We start from the raw sequence: 18476 nt of genomic DNA on the forward strand, positions 1-18476 counted from the left end.
CCCCATGAATAAGATTGAATATACGCCGAATATTTCACAACGAGTTACAGAAAATGCTTAATCATTTATATATTAACAGAACTGACACCAACTTCAAATGGTAAAAACAAAATAAATGTTTACACTTTGGACACAGAGCTCTCACGGTCGATGTTGTGAGCAATCAGCTCGCTCCTCACTTCACTCAGCCTCGCTTTACGTGCGGATCACTTCAGCCATACCGGCAGGAAAAAAAAATACCCGGACGGAAATCATCGGAATTGACGACCCCGCGCCTGGGCGATGGTTAGCAGAATGTCACGCGGGGCCGCAGTTGGAACCCAGGTGGGCCGAAGGTGGGCCCCGGGAGCGTAGGTTTCCCAACCGTTGATCTAGATTGTATTCCCGGCTTGTATGGTGTGTCCTAACCGTCGTTCTCCCCTTTTTGCAGCGTCGCCCTTGGATAGCGCCCAGTTTCGAAGACAACCCCTTGGATCCATAATGCTGCTGTTACTAACCTCGATCTTTCTGCTGCATCTGACGGCCATCATCCTGCTCTTCATCTCCACAGCTCACAACGTAAGTGCGCGAATCCGCCCACGCTGCCCATGCCCCTCAACGGCCGGTTTCCCCCCAACTGAAGCCCCAAAGGGAAGGCGTTAGCTGGGCTGGGGGTTATGAAATGGGCATCGCTGGCGAGGCCGGCATTGGCTGCCCATCCCTAGTTGCCCGTCGAGAAGGCGGTGGGTGAACCGCTGCAGTCCATGCGGCGTAGGTCCGCCCACATTGCGCGGTTGGGGGGGGGGGGGGGGAATTCTGGGATTGTGACCACTTCCCTATGCCACAGTCACAACGTGCCTCCTGAGTAACCCAGGCGATCAGCCTGGTGGCAGCTGGGTAAATTGTCTCGTCACCTGAACCCAGGTCGAGAGTCTGAATAAAAACCTTGAAAAATGATGCGGTCCTTCCTGCTTTCTGAGAATTCCCAAACTGGGGGCGGGGCGGGGGAAGAAATGAAGTTCAACCATGATGTGGAATTGCTGACAATTCTGAAGTGTTGGACACCCAGCCTTACCCTGTGAACCGATGGTGAAATCCACCTACTGGTCCAGTGCCATTTTGTCGACAAGCTGATCAAGCGTGACTCAAAGCTGGGGGCACAATGTCCCTTTCCTCTATCGCAGCTCCCTGGCTAGTGGGACTCCTGATCTGAGGGGGGAATATCCTGCCGTTTCCGTATATCCCAATTGGTAGGGCGTCTTACCTGACCAAAGGTTTAGCTTCATCGCTTCTCAAAGGGAATCAGAATTGAAGAACGTTGACACTGGCTTAAAAACACTTGAGGTGGCCAAAAACACAAAGTTCTTGACCTACCCGCAGGGTGTTTGGGGGAAGGGGGTGGGAGGGTTTTCGGCTTCTCTTCCAATTGCTCCTTGCTATTTTCCTGTTGTTCAGGGTTGACTCCTGCTTTCCTGAGCAGGAACGTACCCCAAAGACTTTGAGGCTAAAAAGGGATGGAGCTGAGCATTGAGGCAACAGAGGGGCTGCTGGGAGTGAGGAGGCCTTGCTTCGGCAACAGAGGGGCTGCTGGGAGTGAGGAGGCCTTGCTTCGGCAACAGAGGGGCTGCTGGGAGTGAGGAGGCCTTGCTTCGGCAACAGAGGGGCTGCTGGGAATGAGGAGGCCTTGCTTCGGCAACAGAGGGGCTGCTGGGAATGAGGAGGCCTTGCTTCGGCAACAGAGGGGCTGCTGGGAGTGAGGAGGCCTTGCTTCGGTAACAGAGGGGCTGCTGGGAGTGAGGAGGCCTTGCTTCGGCAACAGAGGGGCTGCTGGGAGTGAGGAGGCCTTGCTTCGGCAACAGAGGGGCTGCTGGGAGGGAGGAGGCCTTGCTTCGGCAACAGAGAGGCTGCTGGGAGTGAGGAGGCCTTGCTTCGGCAACAGAGGGGCTGCCGGGAGTGAGGAGGCCTTGCTTCGGCAACAGAGGGGCTGCTGGGAGTGAGGAGGCCTTGTTTCGGCAACAGAGGGGCTGCTGGGAGTGAGGAGGCCTTGCTTCGGCAACAGAGGGGCTGCCGGGAGTGAGGAGGCCTTGCTTCGGCAACAGAGGGGCTGCTGGGAGTGAGGAGGCCTTGTTTCGGCAACAGAGGGGCTGCTGGGAGTGAGGAGGCCTTGCTTCGCCCTGCACCATCTGTTGAAGAAGACGGGGCTGGATTTTAGGGTGACTGCATTTTTTAAAAGGGAGTAAGGAGATAGAATCCCTACTGAGCAGAAGGAGGCCATTCGGCCCATTGAGTTTGCACCGACCCTCTGAAAGGGCACTCTACCTGGGCCCACTCCCCCCTTCCACCCCAACCTGCACAACTTTGGACGCTAAGAGGCAATTTTAGCCTGGCCAATCCACCTAACCTGCACGTCTTTGGACTGTGGGAGGAAACCGGAGCACCCGGAGGAAACCCACGCAGACAGGGGGAGGATGTGCCGACTCCGCACAGACAGTGATCCAAGCCGGGAATCGAACCTGGAACCCTGGCGCTGTGAGTCACCTTGAACGGTGCTTCGACAGGCCACCCTGCACGAACAAACTGTGAACTGTGACAACGCCAAACCCAATCGGCTGTTGTGTCAGGGGCTGGTTTAGCTCACTGGGCTAAATCGCTGGCTTTGAAAGCAGACCAAGGCAGGCCGGCAGCACGGTTCGATTCCCGTACCAGCCTCCCCGGACAGGCGCCGGAATGTGGCGACTAGGGGCTTTTCACAGTAACTTCATGTGACAATAAGCGATTTTCATTTTCATTTCATTTCCTGCGACTTGTATTTTTGGCGTTTCCACGTCTCTCCTATTGCAGTGACCGTTTGTTCGTTCCGTTCCCAGGTCTGGTGGAGCAGCCAGGAATACTGCGCGGACATCTGGAAACAATGCTTCTTTCAAAACGGGAGCTGTAAAGACGTTGGATATAAAGATAAGGAAGGTACGTTTGAGAGAAGGGTCTCCGATCTCGTGCTTCATTTGTCTGCGGGCCGGTGGGGAACGGGGGCATGGGTGGTGGGAGCGATTATCCGAGACCCTGTAACTCTGCTTTGCTTTGAAACATATCTTGGCCCTTGAAGAAGGGGGAGATGGTGGGGGTAGTGTTAATGTCCCTGCACACATCCCAGCGCTGGGGAATGGGGTTCAAATCCCCACCACGGCACCTGGGGGAATTTAAATTCAATAAACTTCAACAAATAATATTGGAAGTTAGTCTCGGTAATGGCGGACCATGAAACTCTTGTCGATTGTCGTAAAATCCCATCTGGTTCACGCATGTCCTTTAGGGAAGGAAATCTGCCGTCCTTACCGGGTCTGGCCTACATGTGACTCCAGACCCCCCCACAGCAAAATCCTTAACTGTCCCCCTCCGAAATGGCCGAGCAAGCCACTCGGGTCGAGGGCAATTAGGGGCGGGCGTCAAATTCTGGCTCAGCCCGGCATTCCGGTGTGGTGGTACGACTAGGAGGTTTACGGTACCTCAGAGTAGTGCTGCCATTGGTGCAGAGGACTCGCTGCCCATTGGCTCAGGCAGGTCATGTGCCTCTCTGCCAATTGGCTGAGGCTAGTCATGTGACTGCTCACCGATTGGCCGGTAGCCCCTCCTACGAGGCGGGGTATAAGAACCCGTAGCAGCCTGCAGTCGGCCTTTCTCTGTAAGTCGACTGCCGGGCCCACAACTGGTACATTAAAGCCTGTTATTTGGAACGTCTTCGCGACTCGATTCCAATTGATGGTGCATCATCCGGGAAAAGAAAATAAGAGTGAGGCGGCATCTCGGATGGAAGGGAAAGCAGAAAATGCAGGAGGAACGCGTGCGCGGAGGGGACACGGAGTTGATGTTTCGAGTCCGTACGAGGCCTGTATCTCCGAGGGAAGATTGGCAACAGGGTTCCAGAGTTGGGGTTTAACCCTCTGTCTATTCCTGGTTACTGCTGGGAAATGTGCACTGAAATAGGGGGAAGATCAGATTGGTTGCCATGGCTACCATGATCGAATGGCCTCTCGCCCTCCCTGATCTGGATCCGCTGATAGAGTGGATTCTATGGAATGGATTCCCGCACCCTTGGATCTTGATTCCCAAGAGGAGGAAAGGGATTTTTTGAGGTTATTTGGACGTGTTTATTGTTGTCCGTTTTCTATCCCTCGTGTTTGCCCTGTTCCACCCACCCTCCATGATATCCTCCCCTTCCTCCATCGCCTTGCTCACTCAACGGTTCTCTATTACCGCTGCCCCACAAATCTTTCTATTTTTTCAACGGCTATTGGTGTGACTGGATAGACCAGCATTTATCATAGAATCCCTACAGCACAGAAGGAGGCCATTCGGCCCATTGAGTCTACACGGATCCTCTGAAAGAGCACCCTACCTAGGCCCACTCCCCTGCCCTATCCCCGCAACCCCACCTACCTCAGAGGGCAGTTAAGCGTATCTTTGGACACTAGGGAGCAATTTAGCGTGGCCAATCCACCAAACCTACACATCTTCGGACTGTTGTCCATCCTTAATTGCCCCGGGAAGGTGGTGGTAAGCTGCTTTCTTGACCGCTGCAGTGCATGTGGTGTTGGTTCATCCACAGTTCTGTCAGCGACAGTGAAGGAACGGTGATTTACTTCCAAGTCGGGGTGACTTGGAGGGGAACCTCCAGGTGGTGGGGTTCCCAGGTATCTGCTGCCCTTGTCCTAGATGGTAGTGGTTGTGGTTTTGGAAGGTTTTGCCTACTTTCTCTCCCTCTCTCTCTCTCCCCCACTCTCTCTCTTCCCACGCTCTCTCTCCCCACGCTCTCTCTCCTCACTCTTTTTCTCTCCCCCTCTCTCTCTCCCCCACTCTCTCTCTTCCCACGCTCTCTCTCCCCACGCTCTCTCTCCTCACTCTTTCTCTTTCTCTCCCCCCTCTCTCTCCCCCACTCTCTCTCCCCAGCTCTCTCTCTCTCCCCACGCTCTCTCTCTCCCCCACGCTCTCTCTCTCTCTCTCCCCACTCTCTCTCTCCCTACACGCGCTCTCTCTCTCTCCCTCCTTCTCCCAACGCTCTCTCTCTCTCCCCACTCTCTCTCTTTCTCTCGCCCACTCTCTCTCCACCCACACACGCTCTCTCTCTCTCCCTCCTTCTCCCAACGCTCTCTCTCTCTCCCCACTCTCTCTCTTTCTCTCGCCCACTCTCTCTCCACCCACACACGCTCTCTCTCTCTCCCTCCTTCTCCCAACGCTCTCTCTCTCCCCACTCTCGCTCTTTCTCTCGCCCACTCTCTCTCTGCACACTCTCTCTCTCCCCTCTCTTTCCCCACTCTCCCACTCTCATTCATGTTCCCGCGCGCTCTCTCTCTCTCTCTCTCTCTCCTCCCTAGCTGTGCATGCCCTGCGTTCCTGCCTGTGGGCTGCAGCCCGTCTTTCCTGTCAGACTGTCTGTCTTTGCTGTGCACCTTCCTGCAGTCTAACCTGAGCAGGAAGTTTAAGTCTGGAACAGCATTTTACACAGTTTGTGGACAAGACGACCCGCTGGTGCCACCTGCTGGCCACCTGTAGCAACAATCTCCAGATTTCAGGGAGAAAATCAACGTGAGATCGTTCATAGAATCATAGAATTTACAGTGCAGAAGGAGGCCATTCGGCCCATCGAGTCTTCAATGGCCCTTACAAAGAGCACCCTACTAAAGCCCACGTGTCTACCCTATCCCTGTAACCCAGTAACCCCCACTCAACATTTTTTTGGACACTAAGGGCAATTTTACATGGGCCATCCACCTAACCTGCGCATCTTTGGACTGTGGGAGGAAACCGGAGCACCCGGAGGAAACCCACGCAGACACGGGGAGAACGTGCACTCTGCACAAACAGTGACCCAGCGGAGAATCGAACCTGTGACCCTGGAGCTGTGAAGCAACCGTGCTAACCACTGTGCTACCGTGATGCCCTGTTAACTCTGGGACGGGCCCCATTCGTCCTGAACTAAGGCCATTGTATGGGCTATAATTGTTGCCAGTGAAATGAAGAAGGGAGAAAGGAGGCGTTATTTAGTTTTTGCTCACTAAAACTTGAACACTCTGGGGTTGAACCTCGACTAGATTGAACTGATGAATCTTCCTGTTGCTGCCGATACAATATTGAAACCTGGTTATTTCGAGGGAGCAGCTTAGAAATAATTACGACCTGTCTCTCTCTCTCTCTCTCTCTCACTTAAAGGTTTGGGCCCACCAGCCACAGCAGGTGAACGGCCTTGAGGGTGATGAGGCTCTTCTGTTCTGGAAGGGGGGGCTGGTTTAGCTCAGTGGGCTGGACCATTGGTCCGTGATGCGAAGCGAGGCCAGCAGCGCGGGTTCAATTCCCCGGCTGAGGTTATTCAAGGCGTCACGTGGAAAGAGCGCATTAACCACTTGGGCCGCCAGGGGAAAGCTGTCTCTCTACGTTGGGGACACCAAACACTGACTGGGTGACCTCTTTGCAGGATGCACCTGTTCAGTTCGCAAGCATTAAACATAGAACATTACAGCGCAGTACAGGCCCGTCGGCCCACGATGTTGCGCCGTCCTGTGAAACCCCTCTAAAGTCCCTCTACACTATTCCCTTATCGTCCATATGTCTATCCAATGACCATTTGAATGCGTTTAGTGTTGGCGAGCCCACTACTGTTGCAGGCAGGGCATTCCACACCCTTACTACCCTCTGAGTAAAGAACCTACCTCTGACATCTGTCCTATATCTCCCCTCAATTTAAAACTATGTCCCCTCGTGATAGACATCACCATCCGAGGAAAAAGGCTCTCACTGTCCACCCTATCTAATCCCCTGATCATCTTGTATGCCTCAATTAAATCACCTCTTAACCTTCTCTCTAATGAAAACAGCCTCAAGTCCCTCAGCCTTTCCTCGTAAGATCTTCCCTCCATACCAGGCAACATTCTGGTAAATCTTGGCACGTGCTCCTGTGTATCTGGGGAAGCCTCATTGCTAACAGTGCTATACATGGCAGAACAGTGGTTAGCACTGCTGCTTCACAGCGGCAGGGTACCGGATCTTGACCTTCCTGTCGTTGGCCATTACGATTCACCATTTTTCCGTTTCATGCGCGTCTGTCCTTGGCTTTGCTGCAATGTTCCAGCGAAGCTGAATGAAGAGGAAGCTCACCCCTCTTCTTCCGATGAGTCACTTTACAGTCTTCTGGAACCCTGAGTTCAACAACATCAGACTGTGACGTCCTCCATTTTGTATTTCTCCCCCCAGTGCCAGTCCAGAATTGTTCTCGTGTTTTTGCTTTCAGACCTTCGGGCTGCTATTAACACCAACTCTGGGCCAATGCTTTGTTCCTTTTCCTACGACAGTTACTACGCTCTTTGCCTTTTTGTTACAAGACATCTTTGTCATTTGACCTCCTCCATCCTCTAACCTATCGCTGACGACTTTTGCTGAACGGCCGATATGCTTCTAAGTCAGGGTGGTGAGTGGCTTGGAGGGGAACCTCGAGGTGATGGGGTTCCCAGGTATCTGCTGCTCTTGGCCTTCTGGATGGTAGTGGTGATGGTTTTGGAAGGTGCTGCCGAAGGAGTCTTGGTGAGTTACTGCCGTGCATCTTGTAGATAGTACATACGGCTGCCACTGTACATCGGCGGTGGAGGGAGGTGTTTGTTCGTGGCTGGGGTGCCTATTACGGACCCGTTTGATGTCATAACTGGACGGGAAGATCCAGAAGGGAATCCTGGCCCAAAAGATCAAGGGCGGGATTCTGTGATCCTGAGGCTAAGTGTTGACACCGTTGGAAACGCCGTCGCGTTTCTCGACGGCGCCAACATGGCCTCAGGATCAGCAATTCAGGCCCCTACAGGGGGCCAGCACGGTACTGGAGTGGTTCATGCCGCAAATGGGCGCCACAGAATCCGCGCATGCGCAGTGGCACCGGCGCCAACGTGCACATACGCAGTGGCTCCCTTCAACACGCCGGCCCCGACACAACATGGCGCAGGACTACAGGGGCCGAAGAAAGGAAGCCGCCAGCCAGAGAGGTGGGCCCCGATCGCGGGCCAGGCCAATTGGATGCTCCTGGGGTTGGACCCCCTCTTCCCCCCCCCCCCCCCCCCCCCAAAAGGCCGCCCCCCGACCCTTCCACGCCGAGTTCCCGCCGGCTGAGAGCCGGTGTGGAGAGCGCCGGCCGGACTAGGCATTTTTACAATGGCCGCTCGGCCCATCCCGGGCCTAGAATCGGCAGGTCGGCCGCATCGAATGGCACAGGACCGGCGCCGCGCCAACCACGCCACCGCTAATGGCGCCGATTCTCCGCTCTGTGGAGAATCACGTGCCTGCGTGGGGTCGGCGTGCCGCGATTTGCGCCGGGGATTGTCCGGCCCGGCCCCGGGCTGAGCAAATCCCGCCCCACAACTTTTACTTTTTTGAAAATGTGGAGGAACAGAGGCAGAGGACCACTAATTAGTTTGAGCAGCAAGAAAAATAAATCCTGTTGGTTGTGGAATTGCTAAACTCTGTCTATTACTTTCTGCTGATGCTGTTTCACGCACAAGAGTTGTAGCTTCACCAGGTTGACACCAGAGTGCTGTCCTGCACTCTTCATTGAACCAGGGTCGATCCCCTGGCTTAGCGGTGATGGTAGAGTGGGGGATATGCTGGGCCATGAGGTTGCAAATTAAAAACAATTCTACTGATGGCCTATGGCGCCTCATGGATGCCCAGTCTTGAGCTCCTAGGCCTGTTCGAAGTCTGTCCCAATTAGCACGGTGGTAGTGCCACACAGCACGATGGAGGGTATCCTCAATGTGAAGAAGGGACTTCATCTCCACAAGGACTGTGTGGCGGCCATTCCTACCGATCCTGTCATGGGCAGATGCATCTGAGGAAGGCATGTCAGTGAGGAGGTGGTCAAGTGGGTTTTCCCCCTCTTCTTGGTTCTCTCACCACAGACACAGTTTGCATTTATGTCTTTGGACCGCTACCCTGCCCGCTCCGCTCCCCCGACAACGCAAAGCCCATCATCTGGGCGGCACGCTAGCAGAGTGGTTAGCACTGTTGCTTCAAAGCGCAAGGCACCCAGATTCAATTTCCGGCTTGGGTTACTGTGAAAATCCCCTCGTCGCCACACTCCGGCGCCTGTTCGGGTCCACTGAGGGAGAATTCAGACTGTCCAATTCACGCAGCAAGCACGTCTTTCAGAACTTGTGGGAGGAAACCGGAGCGCCCGGAGGAAACCCACGCAGACACACGGGGAGAACGTGCAGACTCCGCGCAGTGACCCAAGCTGGGAATCGAACCTGGGACCCTGGCACGGTGAAGCAACAGTGCTAACCACTGTGCTACCGTGCCGCCCCACACTGTCGGGAAATCCGTGGGCTGGGAACGCTGCCAGAGGCTGTTTTCCCCTCTGAGGGTGGGGGGGGGGGGGGGGGGGGGGGGGGGGGGGGGGGGGTGGTGGCTGACTGGTGGTGATTTAACCTCAGCCGGTACGGGAATCGAACCTGCGCTGCTGGCCAGAAGATACGTGTTGGCTAGTGTAGGCTTGAGAGATGAACAGACACTTCCAACACTGATGAAGGTTCAACTCAATTTTATTAACTAACTTCTAGCTAACTAACACACGATGACTGTGGGTCCAAATGATGCTAACTTAAACTAGAGACCTAAGCCTTGTCCAAACCAGTTGATTCTCTCAGCACGTGGTGTGAGTCTGTGCTGGGCTGGATGAGTTCTTGTTACACTCAGAGGCAGCACCCAGAATGAGCGGGAACCGTGGTGCCCTCTGCCTTTATAGTGCGTGTATTCTAACTGGTGATTGGCTGCGGTGTTTGTACATGTTGATTGGTCCCTGTGTGTGTCCATCAGTGTGTGTCTGCACCATGATATACTGGTGTATATTATGACAAAACTGGTTAATTTAATGCTCTCCAGGAGGTTCCTTTGTCAGGCGGTGACCTCGATAATATTTGATCTGTTTTTTTCTAATTCTCGCCAGAATACTTACAGACTGTCCAGGCTGGCATGGTGCTGGCCGTGATCTTCGCCTGCTGCGGACTCCTCATCTTCATCTGCCAGCTCTTCACGCTGAAGAAAGGAAATCGATTCATCTTCACAGGCCTCTTTCAGCTGCTCTCCTGTAAGTTGGTGCAACATTTGCTCTCAAAGGCTCCCCGGGGACTAGGATTGTAAGACGGGATAAAAGAATTCACTCCGAGTGCAGTCCCTTTTATTCAGAGTAACAAAGGGACAGTGTCAGAGACCCCAGGTAGCTGCTGTCCTGCGATATTCCCTGATTTACAACACTGGCAAAGACATATGTGAAAAACTTTTAACTATAGACACCTCAATCTTCAATCATTGATCTGGAGGTATGTGATGTTGTTTATTTGTGGGAAGTGTGGAGTCTGCACGTTCTCCCCGTGTCTGCGTGGGTTTCCTCCGGGTGCTCCGGTTTCCTCCCGCAGTCCGAAGATGTGCAGGTTAGGTGGACTGGCCGTGCTAAATTGCCCCTTAGTGTCCAAAATAGGGGCTACGGGCATAGGGTGGGGGCATGGGCCGAGGTAGAGTGTTCTGTTGTCAGGTCGGTACAGACTCGATGGGCCGAATGGCCTTCTGCACTGTGGGGATTCTATGACTAAACAAAATATAAAGGTGAACGATAAATAAATTCATGAAACAGCAAAGGAATATTTGACCATAGCGACCTGGCTCCGCAGCGTCACATTTCATAGAATTTACAGTGCAGAAGGAGGCCATTCGGCCCATCGAGTCTGCACCGGCTCCTGGAAAGAGCACCCCACCCAAGGTCAACACCTCCACCCTGCCCCCATAACCCAGTAACCCCACCCAACAGTAAGGGCAATTTTGGACTCTAATTTATCATGGCCAATCCACCTAACCTGCACATCTTTGGACTGTGGGAGGAAACCGGAGCACCTGGAGGAAACCCACGCACACACGGGGAGGATGTGCAGACTCCGCACAGACAGTGACCCAAGCCGGAATCGAACCTGGGACCCTGGAGCTGTGAAGCAATTGTGCTAACCACTATGCTACCATGGGTGCCATATGCCAGTGATGTCCCTCTTGGAAGTTCCCAGGTAGCATTTTACCCGGCAATTGTCCAGAAGCCCCCCCCCACAATTGCGCTCGTCTGGGAACCGTACAACCAAGCGATTTAAATCACTAACTTTGGATGGTTCAGCCCGTTTGACCCTCATAGTTACTCTGATAGAGTTAGAAAGGGGAACGAAGAAGCAATAATGTTCCATACCTGTCCATCCTGACTGCCCCAGGCCCTGGCAGACACCCCCCCCCCCCCCCCCCCGGCCCTGGCAGACACCTGCCAGCCCTGGCAGACACCCCCCCGGCCCTGGCAGACACCTGCCAGCCCTGGCAGACACCCGCCAGCCCTGGCAGACACCTGCCAGCCCTGGCAGACACCCCCCCCCCCCCCCCCCGGCCCTGGCAGACACCTGCCAGCCCTGGCAGACACCCCCCCCGGCCCTGGCAGACACCCCCCCCCCGGCCAGCGGCACAACTGTCAGCAAACTATGGCGATGTTGGACACTGTCCCTTAGCTCACTGGGCTAAATCGCTGGTTTTTAAACCAGACCAAGTCAGGCCAGCAGCACGGTTCAAATCCCATACCAGCCTCCCCGAACATGCGCCTGAATGTGGCGACTAGGGGCTTTTCACAGTAACTTCAGGGTAGCATGGTGGTTAGCATAAATGCTTCACAGCTCCAGGGTCCCAGATTCGATTCCCGGCTGGGTCACTGTCTGTGTGGAGTCTGCACGTCCTCCCCGTGTGTGCGTGGGTTTCCTCCGGGTGCTCCGGTTTCCTCCCACAGTCCAAAGATGTGCGGGTTAGGTGGATTGGCCATGCTAAATTGCCCGTAGTGTCCTAATAAAAGTAAGGTTAAGGGGGAGGTTGTTGGGTTACGGGTATAGGGTGGATACGTGGGTTTGAGTAGGGTGATCATGGCTCGGCACAACATTGAGGGCCGAAGGGCCTGTTCTGTGCTGTACTGTTCTATGTTCTATGTTCATTTGAAGCCGACTCGTGACAATAAGCGATTTTCATTTTCATTTCATTATTGCTTCATGTTGCAACTGGATAGAACCTTAGTTAGGTCACACTTGGGAGTATAGTGTTCAATTCTGGTCGCTACACTACCCGAAGGATGTGGAGGCTTTAGAGAGGGTGCAGAAGAGATTTACCAGGATGTTGCCTGGTATGGAGGGCATTAGCTATGAGGAGAGGTTGAATAAACTCGGTTCGTTCTCACTGGAACAACAGAGGTTGAGGGGCGACCTGATAGAGGTCTACAAAATAATGAGGGGCATAGACAGAGTGGATAGTCAGAGGCTTTTCCCCAGGGTAGAGGGGTCCATTACTCGGGGGCATAGGTTTAAGGTGCGAGGGGCAAGGTTTGGAGGAGATGTACGAGGCAAGTTTTTTTTTACAGAGGGTAGTGGGTGCCTGGAACTCGCTGCCGGAGGAGGTGGTGGAAGCAGGGACGATAGCGACATTTAAGGGGCATCTTGACAAATACATGAATAGGATGGGAATAGAGGGATACGGACCCCGGAAGTGTAGGAGATTTTAGCTGAGACGGGCAGCATGGTCAGCACGGGCTTGGTGGGCCGAAGGGCCTGTTCCTGTGCTGTACTTTTCTTTGTTCTTTGTTCTCGCTCTCCCTCAGCGCCACGGCGCCTGATTCACCAATTTTAAAAGCACAAAGTGAACCTCGCCTTCGGGAATTCTCCCCGGTGGAGGCGGAGAATCACAGAGGCCCCGGAGAATACCGGGTCAGGCCCACTAATAATGTGCCAGAGGCGTTTACTGTGCATGAAGAATGCACTGACGCCACTGTCCAGGCGTTGGAGAATCGCGATTTGGTGCGAAACCGGCGAATGCCACGGTTACGGCGTCTAAACCGATTCTCCGCCCAATCGCATTTCCCGATTCTGGTGTCGGCCGACGGACAATCCGGCCTCCGATGTCGAATGACCCCCTTCCTTGAGCTGATCTCCTTGAGATTACGATGGTGGAATCTGAACCCTGCTTTACTTGTAGCCATGGTTGGTTCACATTGGCTGGAGGCAAATTGAAGGCTTGGTTTCCTACGGAAGGGAATGATGCGGTGAGGGCAACATTCACCCTCCACAGATAAGGTTCAATTGGTCAAGCGGCCTTCGCCATCATGGGATTCTTGCCATCAGTTGATCATCGGAGGCTGCTTCTGCGGGTACTGCCTCCCCTGGTGGGATGAGTCCTGGATGCCCTCCAGGGATGTTGATGGCCATTCCCCATTCCATTGATGTTCAGCAGGGGCTGGTTTAGCTCACTGGGCTAAATCGCTGGCTTTGAAAGCAGACCAAGGCAGGCCAGCAGCACGGTTCGATTCCCGTACCAGCCTCCCCGAACAGGCGCCGGAATGTGGCGACTAGGGGCTTTTCACAGTAACTTCATTTGAAGCCTACTGGTGACAATAAGCGTTTTCCATTTCATTTCCCCTTCCTATTCTGGAAGAGTTGAGATCGGTGACTGTGAGGAAAAGATCTCGAATGATTCATGTTCCCAAATATCCGCCTGTTTTGGAACAAAAAGCATCTTTGAAATTAGGAAGTTGTGACCGAGGTAACTGCTTCGTAGCCTGAAAGATTAGATTGAATATATTTTAAACGTTCATTCATTATCAGATATTATTGAGCCATGTGTGTATTGTACGCCAATAAAGACCAACATCTTGGGCGTCCAACATTCATGGGGACAGAGCGACGAAAACAGGCCCCTTTTTTTTCTTGGCAATGGGTAAAGGTCAGCTTGGCCTTTTTGACCTTCCGACCTTGTGATAACATGGACGTTATCAGTCCGTGTCTGGTTTAAAAACCCATCCTCAACGGGTAAAGTTATCGAAGCCCAGATTCGAACCTCCCATCCCTCAGTCAAGGCATTGAGTTGGAGCCTTGAAGCTAATATAGGGATAAATTGGAAGTCTTCAGCTTCTAATGGATATTCCGCACGGCAGAGGCCTTGGATCAGCTTGACCTTGGTCCAGGCAACAGTCTGGAGAGTGTAGTGCAAAATGAGTTCATGTTAAATATTTAAATAGCCAGCCTAAATCATCACGACTACCAGCCCTTTGCTCTGGTCACCCCTGGGTGGTTCACCCATTCCACTGGAGGTTGTCCTCTTGTGGCTCCTCAGCATTCCATTTTCAGTCTCCCAAGAGATAAGATCACAGAAGCAACAAAAGCAGAATTTCAGCATGTGGTGATCTGTATATCTGCTGGTATGTAAAGGGTTAACATCTGTATCATAGTGCTAGACAACCACTAGATGGCAGCACCAGATCCATTATGCATCAGGGGCTGATTTAGCTCACTAGGCTAAATCGCTGGCTTTGAAAGCAGACCAAGCAGGCCAGCAGCACGGTTCGATTCCCGTACCAGCCTCCCCGGACAGGCGCCGGAATGTGGTGACTAGGGGCTTTTCACAGTAACTTCATTGAAGCCTACTCGTGACAATAAGCGATTTTCATTTCATTAATATAAACTGGACGAGGAGGCCATTCCCGCCTCTTCGTGTCAGGAGTGACTACAGAGCAGAGTGTTAGAGATGTAGCTTAGTTGGCACGTGTAGTTCAACATAATTTCTACTTCTTATTTACTTAATCATCAGTTATAGTTGTAGAAGAGTCAACAAACTGCTAGATATTTACAATCGTTATCCAATAAACGTTATTTGCTTAATTTGAAGACTGATAGTTTTGCTGGACTACAACCATCAGACCATCCTGGAAGTAAGCAAAAGAATAACGACGTATTACAATCGCGTAATATAACACCACGGAGGCGATTCTCCCAAATGGAACCCAAGTGTTCGTGCCATCGTGAACGCCGTACCCGTTTCACGACGGCACGAAACGGGTACGGGGTTGACCGATTCTGGCCCCACGGTTCACGCCGCTCCAGCCTCCCTTCCCGGCGCCAAATGGGCACCATGCCAACCCGAGCATACGCAGTTGGGCCGCGCCAACCTGCGCATGCGCGGGGGACTTCCTATGTGCGCCGGCCCCGACTCAACATGGCGTTGGTGTTCAGGGGCCGGCTGGCCCGGGCGGGACAGGCCGGCCCGCAGATCGGTGGGCCCCGAACGCGGGCCGGACCCCATCGGAGGCCCACCCCCCACCCCCTTGGGACGGAGCCCCCTCCCCCCCCCCCCCCCCCCGCCACAGGCCACCCGGACCCTTCGTGTAGAGTTCCCGCCGGCAGCGACCAGGAGTGAACGGCTCCGGCGGGACTCTGTCGGATCCGGGCGGCCGCTTGGTCCATCCGGGCCGGCGAATTGGCAGCCCCGCCGATTCCAGCGGCCCGCGGCCACGCCGCGTCAAACACGCCGGCGCAAACGGCGACGATTCTCCGCACCTCGGAGATTCGCGCGCCGGCGTCGGGGCGCGGTTGCGCCGATTCTCCGGCCCGGCGCGGGGCTCGGAGAATCGCCCCCCCTACATACGCCGGAAATCTGAAATAAAGACAGGAAATGCTGGATAAACTCAGCAGGTCTGTCGCCGTCTGTGGAGAAAGGAAACCAGAGTTAACGTTGCGGGTCTGTGTGCCTCTTCCACTGATCAAGGATGCCCCCCAGCCCTCCCCTTGTGATTCTGGCTACATACCCAGACTGATTCTCCTGGTTGGAGTTCGCTCCATTCGAGTACTCTACAGCTTTCATTCAAGTTTCTCGTTTGGTTTACACGATACTCATCCTCCTCCCTTACACTCTCTATACCTCCTCCGTTGAGTCCACATTCGCCTTCCCAGCTGAAGTTTGGCAGGAACCAAACTCCTCTGGAATGATAGAACATAGAACAGTACAGCACAGAACAGGCCCTTCGGCCCTCAATGTTGTGCCGAGCCATGATCACCCTACTCAAACCCACGTATCCACCCTATACCCGTAACCCAACAACCCCCCCCTTAACCTTACTTTTATTAGGACACTACAGGCAATTTAGCATGGCCAATCCACCTAACCCGCACATCTTTGGACTGTGGGAGGAAACCGGAGCACCCGGAGGAAACCCACGCACACAGGGGGAGGACGTGCAGACTCCACACAGACAGTGACCCAGCCGGGAATCGAACCTGGGACCCTGGAGCTGTGAAGCATTTATGCTAACCACCATGCTACCCTGCTGCCCTGCTGATGTGTAACACTAACTCACATTGCCCAGTTGATATTGCAGTTTTTCTTCAACAAAGCCTCTTTCTGCTGCACCGCCCCTGAATTTTATGAGCCTATTGAATATATTCTCCTACAGAGAGCTGTGTGAGTCACAGCACGGAAAGAGGGTCTTCGGCCCATCGTGCCTGTGTTGGCCATCAAGCTTCTGTCTATTCTAATCCCGTTTTCCAGCATTTGGTCCGTAGCCTTGTACGCTCCGGCTTTTTCCATACCTCATTTTCCATACCTCGGGCAGCACGGTAGCATGGTGGTTAGCATAAATGCTTCACAGCTCCAGGGTCCCAGGTTCGATTCCCGGCTGGGTCACTGTCTATGCGGAGTCTGCACGTCCTCCCCGTGTGTGCGTGGGTTTCCTCCGGGTGCTCCGGTTTCCTCCCACATTCCAAAGATGTGCGGGTTAGGTGGATTGGCCATGATAAATTGCCCGTAGTGTCCTAAAAAGTAAGGTTAAGGGGGAGGAGGGGTTGTTGGGTTACGGGTATAGGGTGGATATGTGGGTTTGAGTAGGGTGATCATTGCTCGGCACAACATTGAGGGCCGAAGGGCCTGTACTGTTCTATCTTCTGTTCTATCTATCATTTAAGTACTTCTCAAATGTTGTGAGGGTTCCCGCCTCTCCCACCCTTTCTGGCAGCGAGTTCCAGATTCCCATCACCCTCCGGGTGAAAACGGGTTTTCCTCAAATCCCCTCTAAGCCTCCTGCCCCTTAACGTAAATCTCTGCCCCCTGGTTATGAAGTGTTGGCTAGTGTAGACTTCAGAGATGAACAGGCACTGATGAAGGTTCAACTCAATTTTATTAACTAACTTCTAGCTAACTAACACACGATGACTGTGGGTCTAAATGATGCTAACTTAAACTAGAGACCTAAGCCTTGTCCGAACCAGTTGATTCTCTCAGCACGTGGTGTGAGTCTGTGCTGGGCTGGATGAGTTCCTGTTACACTCAGAGGCAGCACCCAGAATGAGCGGGAACCGTGGTGCTCTCTGCCTTTTATAGTGAGTGTATTCTAACTGGTGATTGGCCGCGGTGTTTGTGCATGTTGATTGGTCCCTGTGTGTGTCCATCAGTGTGTGTCTGCACCATGATATACTGGTGTATATTATGACAGGTTCCCTTCACTAAAGGGAAAAGTTCCTCCCTATCTATGTCCCTCAGAATTTTGTGCACCTCAATCAGGTCCCTCCCCCCTCAGCCTTCTCTGCTCCAGGGGAAACAACCCCAGCCTAACCATCTTCTCTTCATAGCTGAAACCCTCCAGCCCAGGTGAATCCTGGTGAATCTCCTCTGCAACCTCTCCAGTGCAATCACATCCTTCCTATAGTGTGGTGACCAGGACGGCACATAGTACTCTAGCTGCGGCTTAACCAGCGTTTTATAGTGGAGAAAGCAGGAAAAACATTTTCATGTTGTTGGTATCATGACCGGTACAGGCTTGGAGGGCCGAAGGGCCTGTTCCTGTGCTGTTTTGTTCTATGTTCTTTGCTCACGCTGCGGTGTATTTTTGAAGGTTTTGACAGCCAAGCCACTGGCCAAGGCACAGGCCGCCTTGGTCCCTGTTTAATGGTGTTTTGTGTCCTGTTCCAGGTCTGTGTGTGATGACTGCGGCAAGTGTCTACACTGTCCACTTCCACAGCAACGACGAGAACGGCGGCTACGGCTCCTCGTACATCCTGGCCTGGATCTGCTTCCCCTTGACGCTGATCAGCAGCATCATGTACGTCATCCTGCGCAAACGGGAGTAGGCGCTCGTGGCGAATGCACTAGAGGCCGGGATGCTCTCGGAACGTGGAGCCCGGGGGCCCAACCATTATGTTACTTTCTGGAGCAACGTTAAACTGGATTCCATTTTGGAAAAAAAAGGGAAAGTTATTTTTGTAAATTCTTTTTCATCTCTTGCCCTCTCTTGCTGCTCTCACTCTCACTCTCCCGTCCTCTCCTGCGCTCTCGCACCCTCTTGCTTTTGCTCTCTCGCCCTCGTGCTCTCACCCTCTCGCTCTTGCCCTCGCTCTCTCGCTCCGTCCCCCCCCCCCGCTCGCTCTCTCGCTCGCTCGTTCTCTCGTTCCTCTTCTCTTGCCGTCAATATTAAAAATGTCTTCCCGAAAACATTGTTATGAAAATGAAAATGGCTTATTGTCACGAGTAGGCTTCGTAATGAAGTTACTGTGAAAAGCCCCTGGTCGCCACATTCCGGCGCCTGTTCGGGGAGGCTGGTACGGGAATTGAACCGTGCTGCTGGCCTGCCTTGGTCTGCTTTCAAAGCCAGC

The 18476-nt window shown here is 53.5% G+C and overlaps 1 protein-coding gene across 1 annotated transcript; it reads left to right on the forward strand.

Annotated features, from left to right (window-relative positions):
• The first annotated feature begins 431 nt into the window (after positions 1-431).
• On the forward strand, positions 432-18078 carry LOC119956541 (peripheral myelin protein 22-like). The gene is made up of 4 exons (XM_038783835.1): positions 432-558; positions 2847-2943; positions 9953-10093; positions 17797-18078. Exons 1-4 carry the CDS (start codon positions 481-483, stop codon positions 17952-17954), a joined length of 474 nt encoding a protein of 157 aa, XP_038639763.1. The 5' UTR covers positions 432-480; the 3' UTR covers positions 17955-18078.
• Positions 18079-18476: the final 398 nt, after the last annotated feature.

The sequence above is a fragment of the Scyliorhinus canicula genome, chromosome 23 (genome assembly GCF_902713615.1).
Source record: "Scyliorhinus canicula chromosome 23, sScyCan1.1, whole genome shotgun sequence".
In the NCBI taxonomy this organism is placed as follows: Eukaryota; Metazoa; Chordata; class Chondrichthyes; order Carcharhiniformes; family Scyliorhinidae; genus Scyliorhinus; species Scyliorhinus canicula.